General features: G+C 39.4%; 1 protein-coding gene across 5 annotated transcripts in view; it reads left to right on the forward strand.

Moving 5' to 3' along the window:
- Window positions 1–25,695, forward strand: part of LOC149258365 (uncharacterized) — a 209,873-nt gene that overhangs the window by 60,427 nt on the left and 123,751 nt on the right. The window contains exons 5-8 of one of the 5 annotated variants that reach the window (XM_089415227.1): window positions 12,834–12,917; window positions 13,025–13,069; window positions 13,185–13,267; window positions 17,706–17,839. In XM_089415227.1, coding sequence (XP_089271353.1) covers window positions 12,834–12,917; window positions 13,025–13,069; window positions 13,185–13,218 — 163 coding nt within the window. In that variant the 3' untranslated portion in view covers window positions 13,219–13,267; window positions 17,706–17,839. Of the gene's footprint in view, window positions 1–12,833; window positions 12,918–13,024; window positions 13,070–13,184; window positions 13,636–17,705; window positions 17,889–25,695 lie in introns of those variants that run through there. The other 4 variants (XM_089415230.1, XM_089415217.1, XM_089415222.1 and 1 more) reach the window with 4 other exon arrangements.

Consider the following 25,695-nt stretch of genomic DNA (forward strand, 5'->3'; position numbering starts at 1 on the left):
CATTCAACATCCGAGACCAAGAAGAGTTAACTAGAATATCTCGCAAAAGTTGGAAAAAGATGGAGACCCTTGACAATGAATATCTTTGGGAAATGTGTCAACATGTATGCAGGATGTTGATACCTATAGGAAGATTTCATGATGAATGACCATCACTAAAGTAATTTTGATTTAAATGTTCATCTCTTATTTTTGAACTAATATCTGGATGGGCTTATGTAGGACTGCCAAAGGGAAGATCTGTGGATGACTTCCAAGAGGACCATATTAAAGGATGTAAGGTCCTTCTGGAAAATTTGGCATGAAAGCAAAATGACATGAAGCAAAGCCAGATGGAAATCTAATGGATCACTTTCTGACGAAAATGAAGACATGAATAACTCTTGGATGAAAGTGATGGATGGTTTGTGCCCTATGAAGAAGTCCCCGAAAGATGAAGACTCATTGACAAAAGAAATTGATGACATCAAGGAAGAGAAGAGTTCTTCAAGCAGCTGGTTGTTCCACATGAAGAGTTGTTGTAGGTTCCTAGTTAAGAGGGAGCCTGAAAAAGAAGTTTCTTACTTGGAAGAAACTTGAAAATTCCTAATCTAAGAGGGAGCTTAGGTACATTCCTTTTTGGTAGGAATGAGTACATTCCTTTATTGGAATATGTCCTCCCTATTTGAGAGGGAGAGATAGACATGTCATTCTGGTCTTCACCTGGGAAGACAGAATGGAGGATTGGGTAATCATTTGGCATCCGATACTCTTTGGGGATGAGATAGGGCATCCAATGGAAGAGTAGTCGTGGAGGATCGATATTCTTTGAGGACTGGGGAGTCCAAGATAAGAATAGTCCTCATGGAACACACCCTGAGTACCCAGGCAAGGATGTTCCGAGAGAGACAATGATGAGGGTGTCTATAAATCATTGGTCTCGCCAACATTGAGCTAAGATCTTGTGGAGATAAGGAGTTGTTAGTCAAGTCCTTGCTATGTAACAATGCTGGCTGATATGATGCTATACAAATGAGTTACCAATCCGATTCTTCTTATGAGAAATTCTTTAGATTGAGAATGACCAAGTACCGTTATGAATACCTCCCTAGTTAAGAGGGAGTGTTGAAAAATTGTAACTAGGTTCAGTCTTCATAATGACATGTAATTGTGACTTTTATAAATGATGTAATGAAGAAAATCAAATTATGTTTGTAAACCTTACTTCATGGTTTTCTTGAGCAAGTGATTTTATTTTAGATGACTCCCATTGAGAGCCTTAGGATTGAAAGTCAAAGAGTCTATGTCATGTATGAAGAACCCTTCTTGGGGATATAAAAATGTATATGAGTCAACTAAATGTCAAAAAAGCCCTCCAATAACAAGCACAATCCTCTTCTCTTGATGTCAGCTTCTATATCAGTGACAAACTCATGTTGGCTCACATTAAGGAGAGCCACCCATTTGAATGCTCATGTCAGCTTGAGTATATGGACAAACCACTATATATAAGAGGCTAAGCTTTTCGCATAACGATGTTCAAGATCTTCACATATCTCTGAATTTTCGGGAGTAGGAAAACAAACTCGAGTTACCATTGTTTCGGTGAAGGCTACAAGGTTACATGCTATAGTTCTATAAGGGAATTGAGATCCATCTTATCTAGAGATCACAGTAACAATGATGAAAAAGTTGTGGCCTTTCGGAAGAAACACAACAGTGAGAAATTCGGTGGTCTCTCATTGTGATTTCGGAGGACAAAGATAGTGAAAAATTCGGATACCTCTATTCGGGTGGCCTAGTGCAGAAGACAAGTTCATATAGGAGAATGTAGTGACATTGTTTCGGTGTTGAGGAGAGTCCACTTTTCGGTAAGATAACAAGACTATGTTTACGTTCAATTTCTGTTTAGAGAAAGAAGTCTCGGTGTTGCCACAGGGAGTAGGATCCAATGCTAACCTCGCTCAAGTCACAGTCTCAATGATGCTACAGCTTGGACATGATTACCATACATGAAGTCTTGGTGCTCCTACAAAGTAACAAGATCTCGATAATTAAGATCTCAGTACAATGATGAAGTCTTTAATGGTATTACAGTGATGGATTTCAGAACTCTCTCATTGATATCACAGTGAAGGTCTCAAGTGATGTAGTCTCCGCAGTGGAAGAGGAATCTAGAAGACAAAAGCAGAAGAGGACTTGTGTCTCGATCGTGGAGTGGCTAATAGGTCAAAGGGTCTTGGTCTTGGTATTCGTCAATTGGAATCTCTATAAGAAGAATTTGTGTGGGTTTTGCTCTCAAAGAGTGAGAGGTTTTGGCCCTGGCTCATAGCCTACATGATGTGTCTCTTGTCTATTTATATTCATGCATTGGTTACTGTTTGAGGAAGAAGATCACTAATAATCTAACATGAAGAAGATCCTAATCTAGAGAAGTAAAATGCATTCACAAACAATTACTAATTAAAGAGAAATCACCTAATCCTAATACCCTAGATTTCTCAACACACCATGTATTGAGTAAGAGTGTTGACTGCGAAACAAATGTCTAGCCTTGTGTTGACCAGATACATGAGTGAATTGATGAGTTTCCTATACAAGGTCGGGTCCACATCTGCGTCCTCTGATGCATCTATCTTCCTCCAGGTAGTAATCATAGGGATCGACATGGGTCTACAATCCTACATCTTGAACCTCTTAAGGATCTCCATAGTATATCTCCCTTGCCCAAGGAAGATCTCCTTGCCTGTTTGCCATACCTCCAGGGCTAGGAAGTAATGCATCAACCCCAAATCATTCATCTCAAATTCTACTTCCAAGTTCCTCTTGCAGTCCTCTATGAGCCTTGATGACCCTGTCAAGAAGAGATCATCCACATACAACACTAGGATGAGTGGCTCACCTCCAACCATCAAATAATAGAGATTGGAGTTTGTTTTTCTCTTCACGAAGCCCATCTATTGCAAGTAGTTGTCTATGCGACCATACCATGCCTTGGAAGCTTGTTTAAGCCCGTATAACGCTCTCTTTAGTCTGCACACGTGTGTGTCTCTCTCATGCATCTCGAAGCCCTTTGGTTGTTTGATATATACCTCCTCCTATGTCACCCTATTCAAGAATGTTGTCTTGACATCCATCTGGTGAATCTACCATCCTGTCTACACTTCTAGAGATATAAATGCTCGAATGGTAGTATATTCGGCCATTGGTGCGAAGGTCTCCTCATAGTCTATGCTTTCTTTCTCCACATACCCCTTGTCCATGAAACTAGGCTTATACTTCTCTAGACTGCCATTTTCATCATACTTGATCTTATAGATCCAGCTGGATCCTACAACTGACCTATCCACAGGTCTAGGCACAACTTCCCATACATCGTTTGTCGTGATGGAGCTATACTCATCCACCATGGCATCCTGCCACACCTGATGCTGTGCAACCTCCTCATAATTGGAAGGTTCCTTGTCAATGACCTTTGTCACCAATGCCTTATATCGGTCTGGCTTTTTGTGCTCCCTCTTGCCCAGCCTATGAGTTCCCATAAACTCCTATGCATACTTCAATGTCTGACGAACTTCTCTGCTAGTTCTACCACTAGTGGTGGGTAGTTCTACTAGTTCCTCATCTTGCCTTGGCTACTCCATTTGCTTCAAACTCGTTGGATCGCATGTACCTAAGTTGGTGCTTGTACTGGTAACTGTACTAGTACTTTGTTGTCCTTGCAGTGGTCCCTACTACTGAACTAATAGAGCTTATGTTGGCTCACTCTGATCACTTGCTGGAAACTCGCAAGATCTCCTCAAGGCCTTCTCCTCCACGAACTTCATGTGTCATCTCATGATGATCCTTCTGCTACTCAGAACATAGATCATGTATGCCTTGGATGTTTCACTATACCCAACGAAATATCCCTTCTCTGCCGTCTGATCTAAATTAGTGTGTTTCTCATTTGGCACATGACAATATGTTATACTACCAAAGATTATGAAGTGACTGACCTCTTGTTTCTTCCAATAAAGATCTTCTTTGGTGTTATCTTCCCCAACGCCCTGTGAGGAATCCTGTTTTGTATGTATGTCGTTGTGCTAAATGTCTCTGCCAATAAAAACTTGGGCATATCCTGGTCATATCACATAGCCTTTGTTTCCCCAACAATCGTCCTATTCTTCTGCTCTGCTACTCCATTCTGTTGTGGATTGTATGGAGCCGTCCACTCCCTCTTGATTCCCTCCTTCACACAGAACCCCGTGAAGTCACTATCTATGTACTCTCCTCCATTGTCTGTACGTACTACGAAGCACCTTGATCTTTTTCCCTATCATGTTCTGCACAAGAGAATTAAACTCTTGGAAGCAACTGAAGACCATATCCTTGGTCTTCAAAAAGTAGATCCACATCTTCCTGGAGTAGTCATCTATGAAGGTTACGAAATATTCGTACCCTCTGAGAGATCTTGTTGACATTGGGCCGCAAATATCTGAATGTACAAGTTGCAACACACCATCTATTCCACTGTCACTTATTGGGAATGCTGCCTTAGTGAATTTCCCAAGTATGCACCCCTTGCACACATCATCATGTTCCATGCTCAAATCTAGAACACCAACCACCATCTCCTATTTAGCGTTCCATGGTGTAATTGTCCCATTCTCCTATGCCATAATTCACCCAAGTCTCTCCCACTGCTACTATTGCTGCTAACTAGTGCCTTTGGAGAATCGAGTTGCAACTTATATAATATGTTGCTTTGAACCCCAATCTGCTTCACCTTCTTCCAACTTTGGTGCTTAATGAATGCCTTCTTCCTTACAAAGTAGACATCATATCCCTTATCCTGTAGTTGAAAAACTAGAATCAAGTTCATGCCCAAACCTAGCGCATGCAACACATCTATAATGCTGGTGCTTGCTCCTGACTCTCTAAATGTTGATAGTACCTCTCCCAACTGGAGTACATTTCATTTTTTTTTCCCATCTGTATCTAGAAATCCATATCCCCCTCCCTGTAGTTGGAGAAGTAGTCTCTAACTCTTGTCATAAGTGTTGATGCTCCACTATCTATATACCAGACACCTTGTGAAGTCAAGCTAGAAAGGCAAGCTATTTGAGTGAGTTCATCTTCCAAACTAGAAGACAAATCCAAATTATCTTGGTTTGCGGCCATCTGCGGAAAATTTGTGAAATAAAATACACTAGAGAAATTAATAAACTGGGTTATAAAACCCTCTTACTTTCTCTTCCAGGCCCTACGCTGATTTACACTTGTAAAACCCTTCCGTTGCAAACCCTTTGCGCTAAATTTTCTTTTTTGTGCATTGATCTCTCGGATTCCAACATGTATTCATGGAGATATGAATTTATTTGTGTTATGTGACAATTCGTCAAGGTCGGCCAACGAACAAATTAGCCCAACCTATCCTCAATGTTTTATTATAAATAGAGGTGGCTTGCAAGTCATTTTAAACAAACATCTCTTGTGCTCTCTCTCTCTCCACTTGTTTGGGTTTTGGTGGAAGGAGAAGTGTCTAAGAGAGTACGCTGTCCTAGAGGAGATCTATCCCTAGCCGAAGATCTAAAAGGTAGAAGCCCTAGCAGTAGTCTGGCCACAATCAAGGGAGGATCATCTAGATGCAGTTGAAGGGGATCTGCCATGCCCTAATCCACAGGCACAATTTTCCCTAATCCGCAATTCTGAAAGAGACAAGGACGCAGTCAAAGGAGGACTTATATGCTGCCTACAGAGCCCTAAACGCTGTCATAAAGAAGCTCTACTTACAGTGAAGAAAGCACCATATCCGCATCATTTAACGGTGTCCTAGCCGCAATTTAAGGAGGGTTTTATATGCAGCAAGAAGAGGTTTAATTCGCTGTCTTAATGTGCCCTAACCGCAGTCAGTGGAAGCCCTAGCTGTAGTCATAGGGTTGGCTCCCATATGCAGTCTAGAAGAGATTCAATTCCGCAGAGAAAGGAGGTTTCAAACGCAACTATTACATAGTCCTTGAAGGCCCTTAATACGCTATTGAAAGGGAGCCATAATATGTTGTTAAGAGAAGCTCCCATACGATATAAAGTATAGCCCTTATCCGCAGCAAAACAAAGGTCACCTAGCCATAGACAAGAGGATTTTAGACGCTGTCCAAAAGTGGTCTATCCACAACCAAGGAGGGTCTGATCCGTAGCTTGAAGGAGGCATGAATTTTTGTAGGTGAGAAAGGTGATGACTAGGCATGTGTTAAGGATTCATTTAGAATCTGAAGCTACAACTAGATGCTTTGCAGGGTGCAAGCCATAGCAAGCAACTAAGGTTGTCCCAAGGCAGCATTGCAGTATACATTGATCACAGGAAGCAGCGTGGATTAGGAGAGACTCTCCTAGGTGGACTGCATCCCTTGAAGGGCTTAGTTGACAGACAACGTGAAAACTTAAAGGGGTTTCTTCTTCTTCCCTAACCAGACTTGCAGAAGCAGCAAGCAAACAATGGTGGACAACAACACTTTGTGAAGGAGTGTTGGGCCAATGTGTTTACCAGATTGAATCATGATTGCAGCAGTCTGTTGCTGCTATCTTCCAAACAGCAAGGAAAATACATTGATCTTTCTGTTGAAGGTCTTATCTGCTGCTATCAGTAATTATCAGTCTTGTATATTTGTACTATCTCTCTCTCTGCTGAACTATTGAAGAATATAAGAAGAATTGATCAAGGGTTTCCCCACATTGGGATTTGTCCCTCGCTGGTTCCACATATTGTGTCCTCTTGTCTTGGCTTGTCTTCTGCTGTTTATGTTTATGTTCTATCTGCACTTTACTATCATGCTGATGTGATTGCTAATCTAAATATTGTTATTGAGCTAATATGAAAAATTGAAGTAAAATGCTCTAAGCATAGAACATACCAAAAATTAACATGGTATCAGAGGTGAGGTGAAGACAACGCCGAAGCAAGAGTGAAAGAGCAATCACCAAAGACAGTTGGACAAGGTCAAAGGCTTAATGGGTTCCTTATCCCACTTCCCAGCTGAAGATAAGCTCCGTGAAAAAGTTTGACTATCACAGATGGAAGATGTCTTTGGATTTGACATTGGAAGAGTAAGAAGTGTTGGATTATGCAAAGGGTAAAATCCCTAAGCCTCCATCAAATGCACTAGCTGCTACAAAGAACAAGTACACTAAGGGTGAAGTCAAAGCGAAGAAGATTATCAGAGATTCCATTGACAAGCATCTGGTGGCCTACATCTCTGATCTAAACACCTCCAAGGAGATCTATGACAAATTGGTAAGCATGTTCAAGGTTAGTGATGCAAATCAAATTTTATTTCTCAAAAGTAAGCTAAAGGATATTAAGAAGGGCAAGTTTGAGGATATTCAATCCTACTTCTTAAGGATCACTAAGATCAAGAATGATCTTCTATCGATTGGAGCAATCATATCTGATAGGGAACTTACTATCAGTACTCTTGGAGGACTCCCACCTTAAGTGGTATATATTTAGAACCACTATTCTTAATAATGATCGAATTCCAGGGTTTGAAGAATTGATGTCAAGATGCATTCAAGAAGAAACCAGGATGGTGGAGCAAGAAATGCCTTCTAATAGAGGAAATCCTACTATTTTCTCCGATCATGCCAAAAGGATAAATAATGCAAGGTCTAAAGGTCATTTCAATGGAAAGCCCAGATCTAAGGGTGGAAGGAAAGGAAAATGCTTTGCTTGCAATAAGTTTGGCCATTATGCGAGGGAGCGTCCAAATAGAAAGGACACATCACATGATGATGATCGCAATCATTCCAGGGGCAACATCAATGATCGAAGGAATGCTAGATACAATGGCAAAGGAAAAAGGAATACGGGACATCAAGGAAATGGTCGACCCTCCAAGAAAGCAAGGAACTCCAGGTATGAAGAATATCATGTTGTTTCTGATAAGCAAAAAGAGTATTATTTTATATTGGCCCTCTCCACTACCTCTCCTCCGGACACTTTGGGAAATTGGCTTATTGATAGTGGTGCTTCAAGGCACTTCACTGGATATAAGGAATCTCTCTCTAATTTGATAGAGAAGGAGACAAACTTGGAGATTATTCTTGGAGACGATGCCACCTATCCCATAAAGGGTGTAGGGAATGTTACTCTTCAATTGGATCAGGGTAACTCGATTCATTTACAAGAAGTTCTATATGTACTTGATATCAAGAAGAACCTGGTGTCCATTTTGGCAATGGAAGACAAAGGTTACAAGGTGTCATTCATTGATGGAAAGGTACGAGTTTGGAAAAAGAATTTTAAAAATGATTTTACTCTTGGGTTCAGGATTGGCAATTTGTATCAAGTTGCAGGAAGTCCATTAGGGACCATGTCGTGTGACACATCTCTTCTATGGCACCGAGGTTTGCCCATCTTCAATATAAGGCCCTACTCGATGTAAGACAGATGGTGACAGGGATGCTTGAATTCAAAGAAGAGCCTGAAGGTACATGTTTGAGATGTACCGAAGGAAAACCTACAAGGGGAGCATTCCCCTCATGTAATAATAGCAAGACCACGGAGTTGGAAAAACCCGAGGGGTTTGAGATTCATGATCGGGAATCTCATGTATGCAGGTGGAAGAAAGCACTCTATGGCTTGAAGTAAGCACCCTGGGCTTGGTATGAGAGGATTGATAGCTATCTGATGAGGCTGAGATTCACTAGGAGTGAAGCCGTTCCATTTAAGGTTGTGGATGATAGACCTCTTATACTGGTACTTTATATGGACAACATCTTTCTGACAGGTACAGACCCTCTCATTTGCAAAAGTAAGAGGGAGTTGGATTCCAAATTTGGAATGGTGGACTGCAAGCCCATGACTACCTCGATGGAGCTTAACTTTAAGAAATTATGTGGTAGTGTTGCCAAACTTGATTTGGGAAATGCCTCTGAGTTTCATAAACTCATAATAGCATTGATGTTCTTGGTGAACTCCCATCTGGATATATGCTTTGCATTTAGCATGTTGAGCCAACATATGGTTGAGCCTCATCACTCGCATTGGATTGGTGCCAAGAATCTTCTGAGATATCTTCGGGGCACAATCACTCATGATCTGAGATACACTGCTGGAGCTGTGAGGCTGCATTGTTATTCTGATACTGATTGGGTAGGCAGAGTGATGGATCACAAGAGCACTTCTGAGTGCTACTTCTCTTTGGGTTCTGCTTCGATGAGCAGGAAGCAGCAGTCGGTTGCTTTGAGCACCATTGAGGCCGGATTCATAGCTACGAGTATGGTCTCCTGTGAAGTTGTCTGGTTGAGGAAGCTCTTCAGTGAGCTTCCTCTTGAGTGGGATTCGATTGTCAGAGAATCTCCTATTTTATGATCGCTCCAAGAACATAGACATCAGGTACCACTTTATTCGTTATATGGTACATCAAGGAGCAATAAGGCTCCTTCTCATTGTTACTAAAGTGCAGGTCGCCGATATTCAGATGAAGCCCCTGAGAAAGATCAAATTCTTGACTTTCCGAGAACGACTAGGAATCGTGGAGAGACCCTCTCCTGAGCGTCCTGTATGATATATCGAGCTCTAGGAGCTCCAGGGGGCATGGGGTACTTCTTGGAGCGATGAGCAACCATAGGGTGAGTGGTTCAGCCTTCCCCTAGTGGTTTTCTATGTAGGCAGGATGAATGGTCGTCCTTCTCCTGCTGAGACATAACCATAGGGTGAGTGGTTCAACCTTCCCCTAGTGATTTGGTGTGTATAGGGTGAGTGGTTCAGCGTTCCCCTGGGATACCCCATGGCGACATGTAGGCAGGATGAGTGGTCCATCCTTCTCCTGCTGAGACATCCTACCCATGCAGTCTGGGACTCATGGGAAGTACCTCTCATCTGGTCAATGAGCAGGGAAATGAGGATAGGGACCATAGTACTACCGATGGACACATCGTGTACTACCGTAGTCCCTATGCTAGGATGATATTGATCTGGGATCAATTGGAATTGGCTTCAGGTCAATAAGAGTGGTATGAGACACTCTATTTGGAACTGATTTCGGATCAGTAAGAGTGGTATGAGACACTCTCTTTATTTGGAACTGATTTCGGATTAGTAAGAGTGGTATGATACACTCTTTATATGGGACTGACTTCGGGTTAGTAGAGAATGATATGATACATTCTTGATCATTTCTTCTTCTTCATAGTTCAGCAGAGCAGAGCAGAGCAAGGCACTGCATTGATGATAGAGATGTTACGGACTGACAGATGGATTAGTAGATGTAGTTCTAGCTAGTTGAAAGGGGGTGTTAAAATTGGCAACTAGGGCCAAACTCCATGTGGGTCATCTTATTTATGGAAGTTGATATTTTTCTTGGATTCCTCTCATCGAGAGGTGTAGGATTCCGACATGTATTCATGGAGATATGAATTTATTTGTGTTATGTGATGATTCGTCAAGGTCGACCAACAACCAAATTACCCCAACTTATCCTCAATGTTTATTATAAATAGAGGTGGCTTGCAAGTCATTTTAAACACACATCTCTTGTGATCTCTCTCTTTAGACTTGTTTTGGTTTTTGTGGAAGGAGAAGTCTCTAAGAGAGTATGCTGTCCTAGAGGAGATCTAATCCTAGTCGCAGATCTAAAAGGTAGAAGCCTTAGTAGCAGTCTGGCCACAGTCAAGGGAGGATCATCTGGACGTAGTTGAAGGGGATCTGCCATGCCCTAATCCGCAGTCACAATTTGCCCTATTCTGTAATTCTGAAAGAGACAAGGATGCAGTCAAAGGACTTATATGATGCCTACAGAAGCCCTAAACGTTGTCATAAAGAAGCCCTACTTACAGCTAAGAAAGCACCATATCCACAACGTTTAAGGGTGTCCTAGCCACAGTTTAAGGAGGATTTTATATGCGCAAGAAGAGGTTCAATTCGCTGTCTTAATGTGCCCTAACCGCAGTCAGTGGAAGCCCTAGCCATAGTCATAGGGTTGGCTCCCATACGCAGTCTAGAAGAGACTCAATTTCGCAGAGAAAGGAGGTTTCAAACATAGCTATTACACAATCCTTGAAGGCCTTTAATACACTGTTGAAAGGGAGCCATAATATGTTTTTAAGAGAAGCTCCCATACGCTGTAAAGTATAGCCCTTACCCGCAACAAAACAAAGGTCACCTAGCCGCAAACAAGAGGATTTTAGACGCTATCCAAAAGTGGTATATCCATAGCCAAGGAGGGTCTGATCCGTAACTTGAAGGAGGCATGAATTGTTGTAGGTGACAAAGGTGATGACTAGGCATGTGTTAAGGATTCATTTAGAATCTGAAGCTATAACTAGCTGCTTTGCTAGGCTACAAGCCATAGAAAGAAGCTAAGGTTGTCCCAACGTAGCATTGCAGTATACATTGATCACAAGAGGCAACGTGGATTAGGAGAGACTCTCCTAGGTGAACTGCAGCCCTTGAAGGGCTTAGTTGACAGAAAACATGAAAAGTTAAAGGGGTTTCTTCTTCTTCCCTAACCAGACTTGCAGAAGCAGCAAGCAAACAATGGTGGACAACAACACTTTGTGAAGGAGTGTTGGGTCAATGTGTTCACCAGATTGAATCATGATTGCAGTAGTCCGTTGCTGCCATCTTCCAAACAACAAGGAAAATACATTGAGCTTTTTGTTGAAGGTCCTGTCATTAATTATCAGTCTTGTATATTTGTACTATCTCTCTCTTTGCTGAACTATTGAAGAATATAAGAAGAATTGATCAAGGGTTTCCCCACATTGGGATTTGTCCCTGGTTGGTGCCAAATCTTGTGTCCTCTTGTCTTGTTTTGTCTTCTGCTGTTTATGTTTATGTTCTATCTGCACTTTACTATCATGTTGATGTGATTGCTAATATGAATATTGCTATTGAGCTAATATGAAAAATTGAAGTAAAATGATCTAAGCATAGAACATACCAAAAATTAATAGGTGGTAAGCATGGCACAATTATATTTAAAGTCTAGAATTGAAATTAATAGTTTACCTTGTGTCTGTCACCTCTTGTTGAAATAAATTAAAAACCTATATTCTCTTTACTTTGCGTCTGTCTACATCAAAGGGGTAATTGTGTCACTACTTATTGGAATGTAACCTTACACTTCCTCACTCGATTTCCCACATCGTTTGTATCGATCATCAAACCCCTCTCATTACATTACTCTATATGTTACCTGTAGGTCGTTGAATAGATACGCATGGTTATATTGAGTGTTGATATGCCTATCGCATGGCTTGTAGTTAATGATGCTTGGTTTGTTGATACCCCCCCCATACCTTACTTAGTCCTCATTCCTCGTTACACTGTACAGTTGTCCACCCTTACACCTCACCTCCTACTGAGTTGCTCCATGCATCCTAGCCCACATGAACAGGTATCAGGGAACATGGCCTCCACCACTGCCAATGCGATGGGACTTCAACAACCTAGATCTACTGTCTTGCATCAAGAGTTTACATTTCTCTGGCTAAACCCTATCCTTTCGTTCCATTCACTATGCCCTCATTTGGTTTGCCGCTCTACCGCTGGAGCCAAGAGATCTGCAACCCTGCTTTGTGCTGACGATCTCATTCTCTGTCAACCTACTTCTGTTGTTGCGGCCACCTATGACTGAGTATCCCAACTTAAGCCATACCTAGCCATGGTGTGGGGTTTTGTTTGGAAACCCAGTGACCCGCCTGGCCCATCATTTATGCCTTTTCTTCCTTATGAGAGCAAAGGCAACAATGGAAGCAATGGGGATCTACAGGTCCTTCTCTCTCGTCCAGGTAAACCATTTCTTGAAGTTTCGGTTTTGTACTTGTGTATTATTCTCTATATGGCTCTAAATCACTCTTTGTTTGTGCAGAGGTCTGGGGTACGAATTGCCTAAGGGACAGCGTGGGGATTCAGGACTCCCACACGAAATCACTCTCGTTACCCAAAAACCACGGTAAGGTTTTCCTCACTATCCATGGCTTGCTTGATAATTAAATCCTACACGCACCCACAATCTTGCTGTTCATTTTGGTGGATTTCCCTGTTCCTTCTATTGTGCAGGTTCAACTATCTCCAAGAAATTGTTGTCCCGCACCCATTATACAGGTGTTGATGTGCTTCTTAATCTTTGTCTTGTGTCTAAGGGTTTACTGCTTGTTATTTTCATCTAGTCATAATACTACTTAATAATTCTATCGTCCTTGTGGTTGGGATGGCGCAGGTACTCCACCATCCGTTCCCCAGACCTAGTTTGAAGTTTACCATATCTTGGCACATACTGATATGGCATTCAACTCCCTCCAGGTTGGTTCCTTTATACGAACCCCCTCCTCATCGGGACGCCTTACCACCAATTAGAAATTGAAAATGATATTTTATTACTGTTATTGGTTTTCTTACTGTTTTAAAAATTAAAACGCCAGGCGCGCTCTTGGATCTTGTATCTGTCTACCGGGTTCAGACACCATCAAATATTATACCCTAGTTTGAGGGTCTTAGTCCTCTCTTGGTTCTCAATTGAATTTTGTGTTTAAACAGGCCTCCTATAGCAAGGATGGAGCTATAATGGACTCGTTAATGAACGTTTATGTTTTTTTTTGGGCATTATTGTAGAACGCTCCAATATGGTTATGCTATTGTCCTATAGTTCCTGTATGAGGTGAATTGGCTGTATTAATATGTTATGGTTATGATTAAATGATTCAGAACGAAAGTTTACCTCTATTCTATTTGTATCTTTCGTCGAGTACTTCTGGCTCATTCGTATTTTAGTTATTAACATAAATGTAGTTTGCTTGTCATAAAATTGTAAGAGCAAAAACTCCTGTAAGCGAGTTTGCATTTTCTACCTCTCATTTGCTATAAACTTTTGAGCAATTAGGTGGACTAGAATATACACCTGTTGTAACGAAAGTATTTGACTTGTTACGTGGGAAATATTTGAGTAACTGCTTAGTGACTAGTCTAAGTAGTTGTTCAGTAAAGATTAAATAAATGTATAGAGCATGTTTTAGTTTTTTTACAAAGAATACTTCAACTAAATATTTCAATAGTTCTGGGCGTTTTCTAGTAGTTTGCAAAGAATATTTCATCTGAATATTTCAAATTTTCAACAGTTCTGGGCATTTTCTAGTAGTTTGCAAAGAATATTTCATCTAAATATTTCAACAGTTCTAGGCGTTTTCTAGTAGTTTGCAAAGAATATTTCAATAGTTCTGGGCGTTTTTTAATAATTTTGCAAAGAATATTTTATTGAATTAGAGTCACTATTCTAGCCTAAGGCTAAATTTAATTCCCTCCTGTATAGTGACGCTGTGCACTACAACTTCATGCTACATGTTATGAAGTCGCGTTACCCCCAAGCATTCTATAATTGCTTGTTCATAAAATGATTATATCTCAGTATCTGTAGATACCTGTGCATACTGTCTTATGGAATCTCTTTCCAAAAAATGCATGCCTCTAGCCACCATTTAATCAGGACAAACAATTTATGTTCTGTTTGTAGTTCAATCTTTAATTCCTCTTTCCTAATTACTAGATTTTCGTGGGTCTTGATTTCTTTTAAATACGCTCACTAGCATGTCATCTCAGAGGTTTTACTATCAGTAGCCGAGAATTATTTACAGTCGATAACCCTTAAATTCCCAAACTAGCCTACAGTTAATAAATTGAGATGATTCCCTGAGCTGAGTGCTACCCAAGGACTAAGCGGTGATTCACAGCTGGGTGTTTTGGAATTTTCAAACTATAGTAATTTTGCTTCCTCCTCTTGTCCAAGAATTTTCTTCTCGAATGCATTAGCATTGGAGGATATTTCTCATTACTAATCTACCTCCCTCACTAAGGAGGGCGATTGTTGGAGTCTGCTGCCTCTCGACAGGTTGAGATTTTTCTGGCTCAAATCCCGAAGTCTGTAATACTTAATCTGTACCTATCAAAATTCTGGGTTGGGGATTAATTGCCCGTTCATTTGATAAGTTGATACACCTTCCTTTCTTAGTTTTCTAACTCCCCCCAGGTAGTTAATCACTCCTTCATCTCGACTTTACACATGCAGCTACACATGCAATCTCATCTCCTATATTTCTCTGATCTTTGCTTATTGTGCTCATGCATAGGGTAATTCTACAATTTTTTTTAACTTCCATAGTAAAGATAATAACAAAATTGAATTCTACACTAAGTTTGCAAAAAAAACTTCTCTAACATGAAAATAAGGCCACAAATCAGTTTTACATGAATTATAATGGTAAATTCATAGAGGTCATTTCCACAACAATAAACTAATCTTTCATCCAATTATATAACAAATACAATTTACTCAAATCCATTGTCTGCGTAATTAACAGGAAAAAAAAAAAATCTCTAACCAATAACCTGTTTTGGAAATTGTGTCTTAGACAACACTGATCCACCCAACCATGGAACAACCTTTGATCCCCTCTGAGTTAAGATGACCTTGCCTGTAATCAGTAATTCCTACTGATTTCTCATAATGTCTTTTTAACATTATTCTTCCCACAGATTTTTCCTTGGCAGTGTCTTGCCTTTCAGGGATTTGTGAACCCCTTTAGCCTAGACTTTTCTTTAGTTTTTCCTCAAAAAACATGCTTTTATCTCTTGCAGTGCTTTCCTCAATGTTTATCTCCCACTGAGTATATTTTTTTTTTGAGGAACTTAAAATCAAATCTGATTCACTTCAGATTTGGCAAGCATCTTTTTACCCCAATGTTTCTTTCCCCACAATTTCCAGTTTTATTCCAAAAATTTATTTAATTACATCAATTGTTCCTGATAATCATTTCATCATAGTTTATTTGCCAATCATACTAATAATAGTTACATACAAAAATAAACCGTTTCTATAATAATGGGGGGTCTTACAGCTATAGCATTCTCTACGGATGAATTCGACCTCCTCTTACTGTCATTCAAAAACTAGAAAATATGAGGAAATATCCTCTGGAATCTTGCTCTCAAATATTTGTTGAAACCGTTCTGCAGGTGTCTCTCTCTACTTCAACTACGCCCTTGTTGATTCACTGCAACTAGGTAAGTCGAACTGCTTAACTCTCTTGTGTGTCTTCTCCAAACTCCATCGACTTGCTCTTATAATCTTCTCTTGAGCAACCAAAAACCATGATCACATCTCAATCGATGGCTAAGATCATCTTGACTCCATCAACTCACTTTTCTGGAACTATCTAAAACAAAATTGATTTCCTTCAATTAATCTAATTTAATTAACCCATTTTCCTAAGCTAGACTTAGGAGATATTTAATTATTGGCTAATTATTCCAATTGAGGCATTACTAAGGCTTTTCTCGTGAAACCTTTTCTAGGTTTTGGAGATCTCATGTTCCTTAGCCTCTTAGACACCATAGAGACTAGAACACCTATCCGTTGCTACCAAAAATTAACAATTACCCATTTTGGTGGCTAACATCTCCTCTATTGGATCTTCAACACCCTTAAGAATTTAAAGAATCTAACACATTGGTTTCTTCAGTCGATCCTATAAGCCAATCTGGAGGTAATAAATGTCCCAAATTGTGCAATGTTGCCCCTATTTTGCCATTTGGAATACTTTTATACCTATTGAGAAACTTTGACCACATATAACTTGACAATGCCTTCATTTTTTGGAAAAATTCGAACATAGCATTTCATCTCCTCATCATATTGAGTATTTTGGGACCAAGTTGACTTTTTGACTGCTAGGACCACTTGCATTGGAAACGTGAGGTTCCTTGGGAAACATGAAAAGTTGACTTTGTGAGAGTGCCATGTTGAGAACTAATTGAGGGATATTGTATGAAATCCAAGGCCACATACGGACTCGATAGACACATAACCATGTTGTAAGACATAGGTGCACCCTGATGTAGGATGGACTAGCTCATACACTAATGATCACTTGTACATAAGACAAGCTTCCTGTAAACCATAAGTCTGAAATAAATTCATCCAATGCTTTACACCTAATACAAGGCCTGACATGGTTGTTACAAGGCTTTAACTTGTGACCTTGGGTTTACAGTGGTGTTGATTGCACAGAAAAATTGTATGTGCATTGTGTACCCCTACTGAAATGAGGGATAATAGGCCTTAAAAGCTAAGATCTCCCCCACTTTAGTATTACAAGTTTCTTCATTGAACATTTCCTTGTGCTTCCTGCACCAAAAGAAATAATGGAATGAGATTCCACCCTCAAGTCAGTGATAACTTCTTCAAAATCCCAATCAAGATAGTTTGCAAACTCTTGCTTAGAAAATGAAAAAAAAATTGTCCTCACAAAAATGCTCTTAACTATGTTATACATTTCTTCAGATGTAAAAGAAAATAATATTTTGTCAAAAATATATAAAATATTTTTAAATAGTGTAGAAACAAACTATTTTTGGTAAAATTTGTTTCTTATATCCTTTGTTGGTGGTTTTCCTGTATATAGAATATGTTTTTTTTCCTACCTAAATAATGTGTTAGATTTAAGCTTTGAAGTTTGTATATCTATAAAATTTTACTAATACCATAATAATTATGTTTTCAAAGCTGGATTATTTATCAAGTTTTCCTTTATGAATTGGATTTTATGTTTCAATTGCCATGCACATTTGGATTTATACTGCATAGTTTGTTTGATATGAGTGAGATGAACGGATTATTTAATTGTTGGATTGATGACGTTAAACTTGTGCACTATGACTAGTCCCCTGAACTCATTCCTTTTGTCTACAGGGCATATACAACAGGTTTTTCTTTAGAAGGTCATTCGATTGCTATTTCCGAAGAAGCATTCAAAACACTCTTTCAAGTAGTTTCGCTTGAAAAGGGAGGTTGTTCTATGAATGTTCATATCCCTGGACGCATCCACCCATTCTTAATAGAGTGGGTATTAAAACGGGGACTACGACTTGTAAGGTTTGTCCATTTATCACAAGAATTACCCCTTTTTTTCAGTTATGCAAAACTAAATGCATTTTAAAATCGAGATTCATATATTTCTAAATAGTCGGTAAACTTCCAACATACAACACTATGAATCCTCCCATTGTTAAAGTGAGTTGAAGTGAGTTGTAGGTATTATGCTTTCTATAATTATGACTTGTAATGCATAATAGTTTTTCAAGGGCTTTTTCTTTTTTTCTTTTCTTTTGGAAAAACAAACCAGTGTATTCCATCTTAACCCTAGATCTATTAAGCTTTAAGAAGAATCAAAAGGAAACCAAGGTGTAAACTTTTAAGAAGAATCAAAAGGAAACCAAGGTGTAAACTTCTCACTACTTAAAGGATTAACCTATGCTGGTTTACTTAATTATTATTATTATGGTCCAACCTTTTTTACAGGTTTACATCACAAATGTCACATTTCATTCAATTTAGTTTATTGACATTACACTTCGTTTATAGGACAGCCTTCAGTGGTATCTCTCACTGCATTCTTGGGGATGAGCTTAATCAACCTCTGATTAAGGAACTCCAGATGCAAAGACCTCTAAATCCAGATTACAGAAACAATTACCTGTAGAATCCCACATAGCCTTTTAGAACTGAAAAGAAAAACCGTCAAGTCCAAGGGACCTCCCATTCTGCATAGAGGACAAATCAGCGAAAAGCTCATCTTTCAAAAAGTCTCTATCCAATTGGTCCCTGTCACCACTAGCGAGTTTCTGAGGGAGCACTCTATAACAAGCATCCCAAGCAGCTAGCACACCGTTTGTCAGATCATGTGGAGCAAAAGTAGATTTGAAATGAGAATTAAATATACTTTGAATCTCTTTGCTGCCAATTGGGTATCCATAGCCCCAACAGAATCAGCATGGTATGACAAACAATACTATACTGCCAATGATTGCATTCATGGCCTTGGTGGAGGGTGTTTGCATATCCCTCAGTGCATGTCTTCCTTTCTCCTTTCAGTTCTTCAGTTTTAATAAAGGAAAATATTTTCTCTCTTTACCATCACAAATGGATGCAACAACTGGGAAAAGTCGTATTAGTGGGAGTGATCACCTTACGTAGGGATTTATAAAGCATGTCATATCAAGGATAAAGTGCCCATGTAAATATTTGACCTAGGATATTTTGTCTTTGCCATCATAAGGATATTGTCCTATGTAAGATAAATGTTTCTTCATCCGTTGTGTTGCTACACAAACTAGCAGGCCTAGTAAGTAGGCTATGGGCACAACAACAATTTGGGACAAAGGCCCATTGTCACCATAGCCTATGTCCCCTTCTCTTCTCGGATTTTCATCGACGGGAGGAGTCCTAGTATCCCTCACTTGTGATTAATATGTCTATACTAGGGTTCAAAGTGAGGCAAGGATGGCTCATTCAATGGAAAGGCTCAATTGAGGTGTGAGCTTTGGGAGAAGCTAGGATGGCTTTCCACAAAAAACCCCTTGAGAGAAAGACTATACTAGACCTAGGGTTGAGGTATTTGACGGGATAGGAGTTCATCCAAGGTCAATATAGTCAAGAGAAAAGGTTTTGAATGATATGCTACTAAATTACAAACCTTCAAGGAATCCCCAAGTCAAAAGCAACTTCAAGGGTTCCCACTTGGTATGATGGCTAGGGCATCAATTATCTTGAGATTCAACCATGAGAATTGCCTCAAATTTGGAGGAGAACTAGAGGAAACACCAATGCAGAAGCTTATCCAATTGGTTTTGCAAGAGCTCACTCCAAATGGATTTCGCACCAAGCCCTAGAGAGGCTACCTATCCTTGAAGGGACAAAGAATAAGGAGGAAAGATAAGGTGAGGGTAAATGATTTTTGATGAGGATATGATCACCAAGGATCCCAGACCTAGTGCCTATCAATTGGGAGAAATGGAGTCAAGAATTACTTTGATTTAAGAATTTCGCTCTATCAAGGAGACCTATGCAGCTTCGCTAGCCCTAAAGGAGGCAACTACACAACTACAATAGATATTTATACTTTGTTGACAATGATTGATGGAGTTTCAAGGTTGCAATATGCAAAATAAGCCTCTAGGAACATTCATTCATCATTATCTATGAGTAATGCATGCAATATATCCAATAATCTCAGTGTTCTCATAAATTCGCATTAAATTAGGGCACATTCAAGATCATGACATGATATTCCATACATTAGACATGTAACAATGTAAAATATAGCATCAAAAGGCACTTACAAGATAATGAGAATATATCCATCCATCAACATTGCAAAGAGAAGCTCCAAGACAAGATAGCGAAATTTTCCATACATCAAAATGCATCCAAACATCCAATTTCATCCAACAATTGCAGGTCCAAATTCTTTTTCAAGAGAGATCGAAATCCAAGTGATGATGAACAATACAAATGAGGCCTCTTCTATTTATATGAGGCTCCTCAAGTTCAAATTTGTCTAATTTGGCCTAATTAAGCCCCTAATAATATTTTAATGTGAAAATAACATGTCTTTGGTGACAAGCCCACCAAATAGCTACTAAAGTGAATGATAATCCATCCCAAGAGGGATGAAATAGTGCAAAATGGAGTAAGAAGGGTCATTGGAAGGCCAAGATGAGTCCTCTAAGTGCCATGATGAAGAGGAGGGCTCCATAAATGATGATCAAGGGGGTGGCCCCTTGATTTCCAAGCAAAACATCATGTGGTGCTCCCAAGTGGTTGTGGGGCACAATCAATGGTCTCATGGGTCTCCAATGGCTCAATAACAAGTCGATGCTCCATCAGTGAGGGCTAGAAGATGATACATGCCCTCCCATGTCTCTCTGGATAAGACAAAACCTCATATAGGCCTTGGATTAGCTACCAAGTGTCAGGTGCAAATGTGTGGCCGACTGGGAAATATGGTCCAAATGAATCATCATCTTTGCATGGCTGGGGCATGAACAAGCAATGTGTGGTGTTGAAGAATCCCATGGCGTGGCAATCAATGCTCTACAATGGTGGAGGCCCATGGCTCTCAATGCTCACCTACAAGTGCCATTATGACCCTCTGAAGGGCTTAGATCCCATATAGGGAGGCCAAGTCCAAGATGGAGACCCACTTGCAATCCTGTATAAGATCCAATGTGTCTCCTCACCTTCCAGTACAACAATTCATTAGTGCAATTGAGTAAATAAGCTTGCTAATCAGGGGCAAAAGTGGACACTTCATAGTGGCATGCCCTTCCAAATGGGCTTTAGAATGTACAAGTGTTACCTTGCTCGACAAGAGAGGTTAATAAAGGACCCTATTAGGTGGTTTCAACCTCTAAGGGAGTGACAAGTCCATGGTACATCCATCAAATGGCAGGTGTCATGTGAAATAATGATGGAACGAAGTGGGGGTAAGAGGGAAAGCTCCAAGCCACATGCCATGGTACAAGGGTATCTATGATGAAGGAAGCCCACACATTAGGTGTATGGATGTAGGAGGGAGCAATCGTGGCACACGAGTTACCTCGACCTTTGTTTTTCCATCCTTTTTCATATGCTTCTTGCCTTTTATTGATTTTTCTTTTCTTTACTACTCGGGGATCTAGGGGATGAAAGCATGATGTGTATGATGTAGCAGTAATTACCCCCTTAAGGTTGGGTAGTTCATCACCCACTAGTGGTTGGGACAATCATGGGTTCCTTAATGATGTAGGGGGAACTCATAGGGGCCCTAGAAACCAAGGTGATGGCCATAAGAATAGGGGGTAGAGTTCATGTTTGGCTTCCGCCCATGCGCTAAATGTTTCTGTCCTGGCCATCTTTTGCATTTTATGGTACAATTCTTATTATAAGTGGCCAAATTATGATTTTAAGTTTATTTTTAGTTGCATTAACCTCCGGGGCATCGTTCTAGGCCCGACCCAAAGTGTGGACAAGGGGACTGGAGGTTAACACCTTGTGGACCCAATGGAAAAATGTGGATCCAGATGGGGAAAATTTGAAAATGGCTCGTAATGAGCGGAGGAGAGTGAGATATATGGTGTTGGGAAGCGGGACCACGCAACCAAAATTAGGGTTTTCCATGTAGTGCCACTCCTAAGCTAATAGCCAGTAGAGGAGATCCCACAGGACTAGGATGCAAGATTAACCCCCAGGTTGAGGCAAGGGAACAAGAGCAAAATCCAAACCCATTCTTTCCACCAAATCCCCCCACTAGTCCATGTCCAAATGTGCCCAACTAAAGCAAGCATAAATACCCAATTACATAATGAAAAGTCATACCTTCAGGGTTGGAAGGCCCACCTTCAAACATATGATCATAATAGATGTGTGAGGGTACACAACTACAGGCTTAGGTGGTACAGAATGGTGGCACATCGAGCTATCTGGTGGTTGCAAGGGGTTGTTGGCTGCCCGTTGAAGACAAATTTAGGAGAAAATTTCTCCTATAGGGGTCACCCACTGATGGTGGGTAACAAGTTGTAAAACAAATGTTTCTTCAAGGGTTTGTCTATTGGCACAATGAATGTTATTCTTTTAAGAAACCTATCAGTATGTACCTCTACACCATGCCACATTTCGACAAGTAGAGGGAGGATGGTAAGCGAGTATCTAAGGTTCTTCATCATGCATTTTTGCAAGCAGGAAAATAACTATAGAAATATATACAACTAAATAAAGTAAACAATATCAGTGGGTAAAAAGCCTACTTGCTATGTACACGCTAATCCACCCGTGGATGTAGACTAACAAAAGTAAATGCTAATCCACCCTTGGATGTAGACTAATGAAAGGATCTTTTCAAGTGTAAGGCATTGCTACACAGAGGGAACCCAACTCCATCCAAGTCCTAAAGATAATAGACATTCTAACTACGATTTTATGCAATGGTAAGGACCTAGCCATAATGGGAAAACTTTGGGATGTTTTCTTTTTAGTTAACATGTTCGTTCCCACATAAATATAAAATCTCCTACCTCAAATTACTTGTCAAAAGTTGATTTGTCAAACCATCTTAAACTAGACTGATGTGAAAGGAATTTCTATTTAGCATTCTCTCATTCCTCTTGAACTTTAGTGAGGGATTAGTCTACTTTCAATTCCTGAGGATACACCTAAAACCACATTGGATAAATGCAGGAAGGGAAGAAATATATTTAGATGTAAAAGTTTCCTTTCCTTAAACCAACAAGGCCAACGCCCGAGGGAAGCCTTGGTGGTCGCCTTGTTAGCTCACAAGGCATTGTATAGGGAATTATACCAACACCTAAGGTAGTCTTCTATGGTCTCCTCCATTATTTTATCCAAGTTTTGTTGGTAGATTTTTCCACTAACTCATTCCATAGGGGCATTAGTTTTCACATTGCTTTAGGATAATACTCCTTCCCTTGGTGAAAGTTACTAAGTTGGCTAAGTGCAAGTATTTATTACAATTGAAAATTGAAGTCAATGGGGTGCCAAATGTAGTCAATATATTATGCTCAGGGAATTGAATAACAATATTATCTGAAGTTCTATTTGTAGGGACAACTTTTTTGCATCTCATTTAGTAGTCCATAATTTTTGTTTGTGATTCATTGTGGCCAAGGTGTTGATTTTTGTAGCTTTGAAAGATCTTTTGCATAGGCTGGCATCTTGCATGCAGGAGAAGAAGTCCTCTTGAGGTGGTTCTTTGAGAGGAGCAACTAATATGGTCTCCTTCCTATGTTTTAACTTAGGAAAAGTATATTGATTAATTATTTGAATAATGTAGAGTTTGGGCTAATGGTTTTCTAAAGATAAATATTTAATTATTTAAGTGACTTAGATCTAATCTCCATTGTTGATCAAATAAGGCTAGGATTCAATCTTAGTCCTCAATCACTTTGGAGATTAGAGAGTTGATCTATGGAGAATTATAAAAGCAGCCTAAGGAAGAGGATGAAGGCACAACACTAGAAGTTTAGAGAGATATTTTCTAAAGAATTTACATGAATCATAGTGTAGATTTGGTGAGTGAGAGATTCACAGGCTAAAGAAATTAGAAAACTGTGCAACTAGGAGTTCGAGTGAGGACGATTTTGCAGTTGGAGCACACAAGAGGGTTGAGATTCGCTTGAGGGTGAGGTTGAGGTGTGTCACAAGTTTTGAGAGGTAGAGAGGGTTGAGTGAAGTTTGTAGAGTGGCGTTACATGCTGAAAATTTGGCAGCTCAGGGATGATTTCTAAAAATAGAAAGTCTTAAGTATGACTTTCCAAAAATAGTAAATCACCTTGCATCAATTGGTAATCAAGTATTGTTGATGGAAAATCCGTTCTGATATTACAACATAAATAAGTTTTGTAATAAGTGATTGTTACAGCATAGAACATCAGAATTTCAACATGGTATCGAAACTTTGGTGAAGACAAGCTCCATTTGCAACTCCCTATCTGCTAAAATATCACTTGTTGTCTGCTCCATTTGCAGCACTCTTTCTGATAAAATATCTCTTGCTGTCCGGTCCATTTGCAACCCATTTTCTGATAAAATATCTCTTTCTGTCCACTCTATTTGCAACCTATTTTCTGCTTGAATATATCTTGTTGTCCACTCTATTTATAGCCCACTCTCTGCTGAAATATCAAGTGTTGTCCATTCTGTTTTCAACCCATTTTTTGCTGAATTTTACTGTTGAAATTTTGCTATAAAATTTTACTGCTACCATTCTTCCAAGATTTCAAGGAACCCAAGATATGATAGTAATTTTGTAGACAGTAATTAAGGTGTTGCATGTGTTCAATATTTGTGGTTTTGGTACTTGTTGATGAATGCAAAAGTAAAGAGTAATTTTACTTCTTTTTATGCATGTGTAAACAAAAATGTTGTCTTGAAAATAAGTATAATGCATAGAAGGTTATGAAATAATAACTTATAGAAATTGAATGTTGAAGATAGGAAGATTTCGACTCTTTCACATTATATGAGAAAGATCATAATCTTATGGGTTTTGGTAATTTTGATATTAGAGTTTACTAACAATAGTAGTTGTAGGTAAGAATCATGATTTTTGCAAAACATGGAATGGTAGTTTTCTAAACTAACATTTTTTGCAATGATCAAAGATGGATTATAACTAATATCATTGCGGGCAATGGAGTCAATAAGTATAATTACTATTACATGCCTTCACTTTGGGATCAAGATTTGAAGATCTTTATAAAATCAATGGAAGACATATCAATGCATTGATTCATGATAAGTAATCATCAATATAAATTGTGGCACCAAAAGTTCACTCATATTCACTATAAAACATTACCTCATATGAGAAAGATGGTTTCCGAAATGCCTGAGATTAGAGTGGATTCTGATGGAGCTTGCTAAGTGGTGTTCAAGAAGACGCATTTCTTCTGCCAATGACATATGACTGATGGATAGTGGTAACCTATAGAGGCCAGATCAAGAGGGATCTAACAACTTCCTTTAATCCCGATTAAAAAAATAAGTATTTTTCAATTCTTATGTTGTTTCTTTGTGTCACTGATTTTGTTTAAATTTATCTTTATAGATTATTGGTTATTCTTCATGCATGAGTACTTGAATGACTCTTTCACTAACTTCTTTATGAGGATGTGATCAAGAAAAGCAGATGCTGAAGATCATCAGGGTGCATAATAGTGCATGAAGAGTAAAATCCAAGAGGATGTTGGTGCAAGGATAATGAAGTGTTAGTTTTTGTAGCATCAGATGTGTTCTAGGCATGAAATTTTGTGGAGAGGTTAGAATACATGAGTTCTCCAAAACCCAAAAATCGTTTTTGGAAATTCTACATAGAACTATCTCAATTAGATTATTAACCAATTTT

The sequence above is a fragment of the Pinus tabuliformis genome, chromosome 6 (assembly GCF_031772625.1).
Source record: "Pinus tabuliformis cultivar Carrire ecotype Pingquan chromosome 6, CPIR1, whole genome shotgun sequence".
NCBI lineage: Eukaryota > Viridiplantae > Streptophyta > Pinopsida > Pinales > Pinaceae > Pinus > Pinus tabuliformis.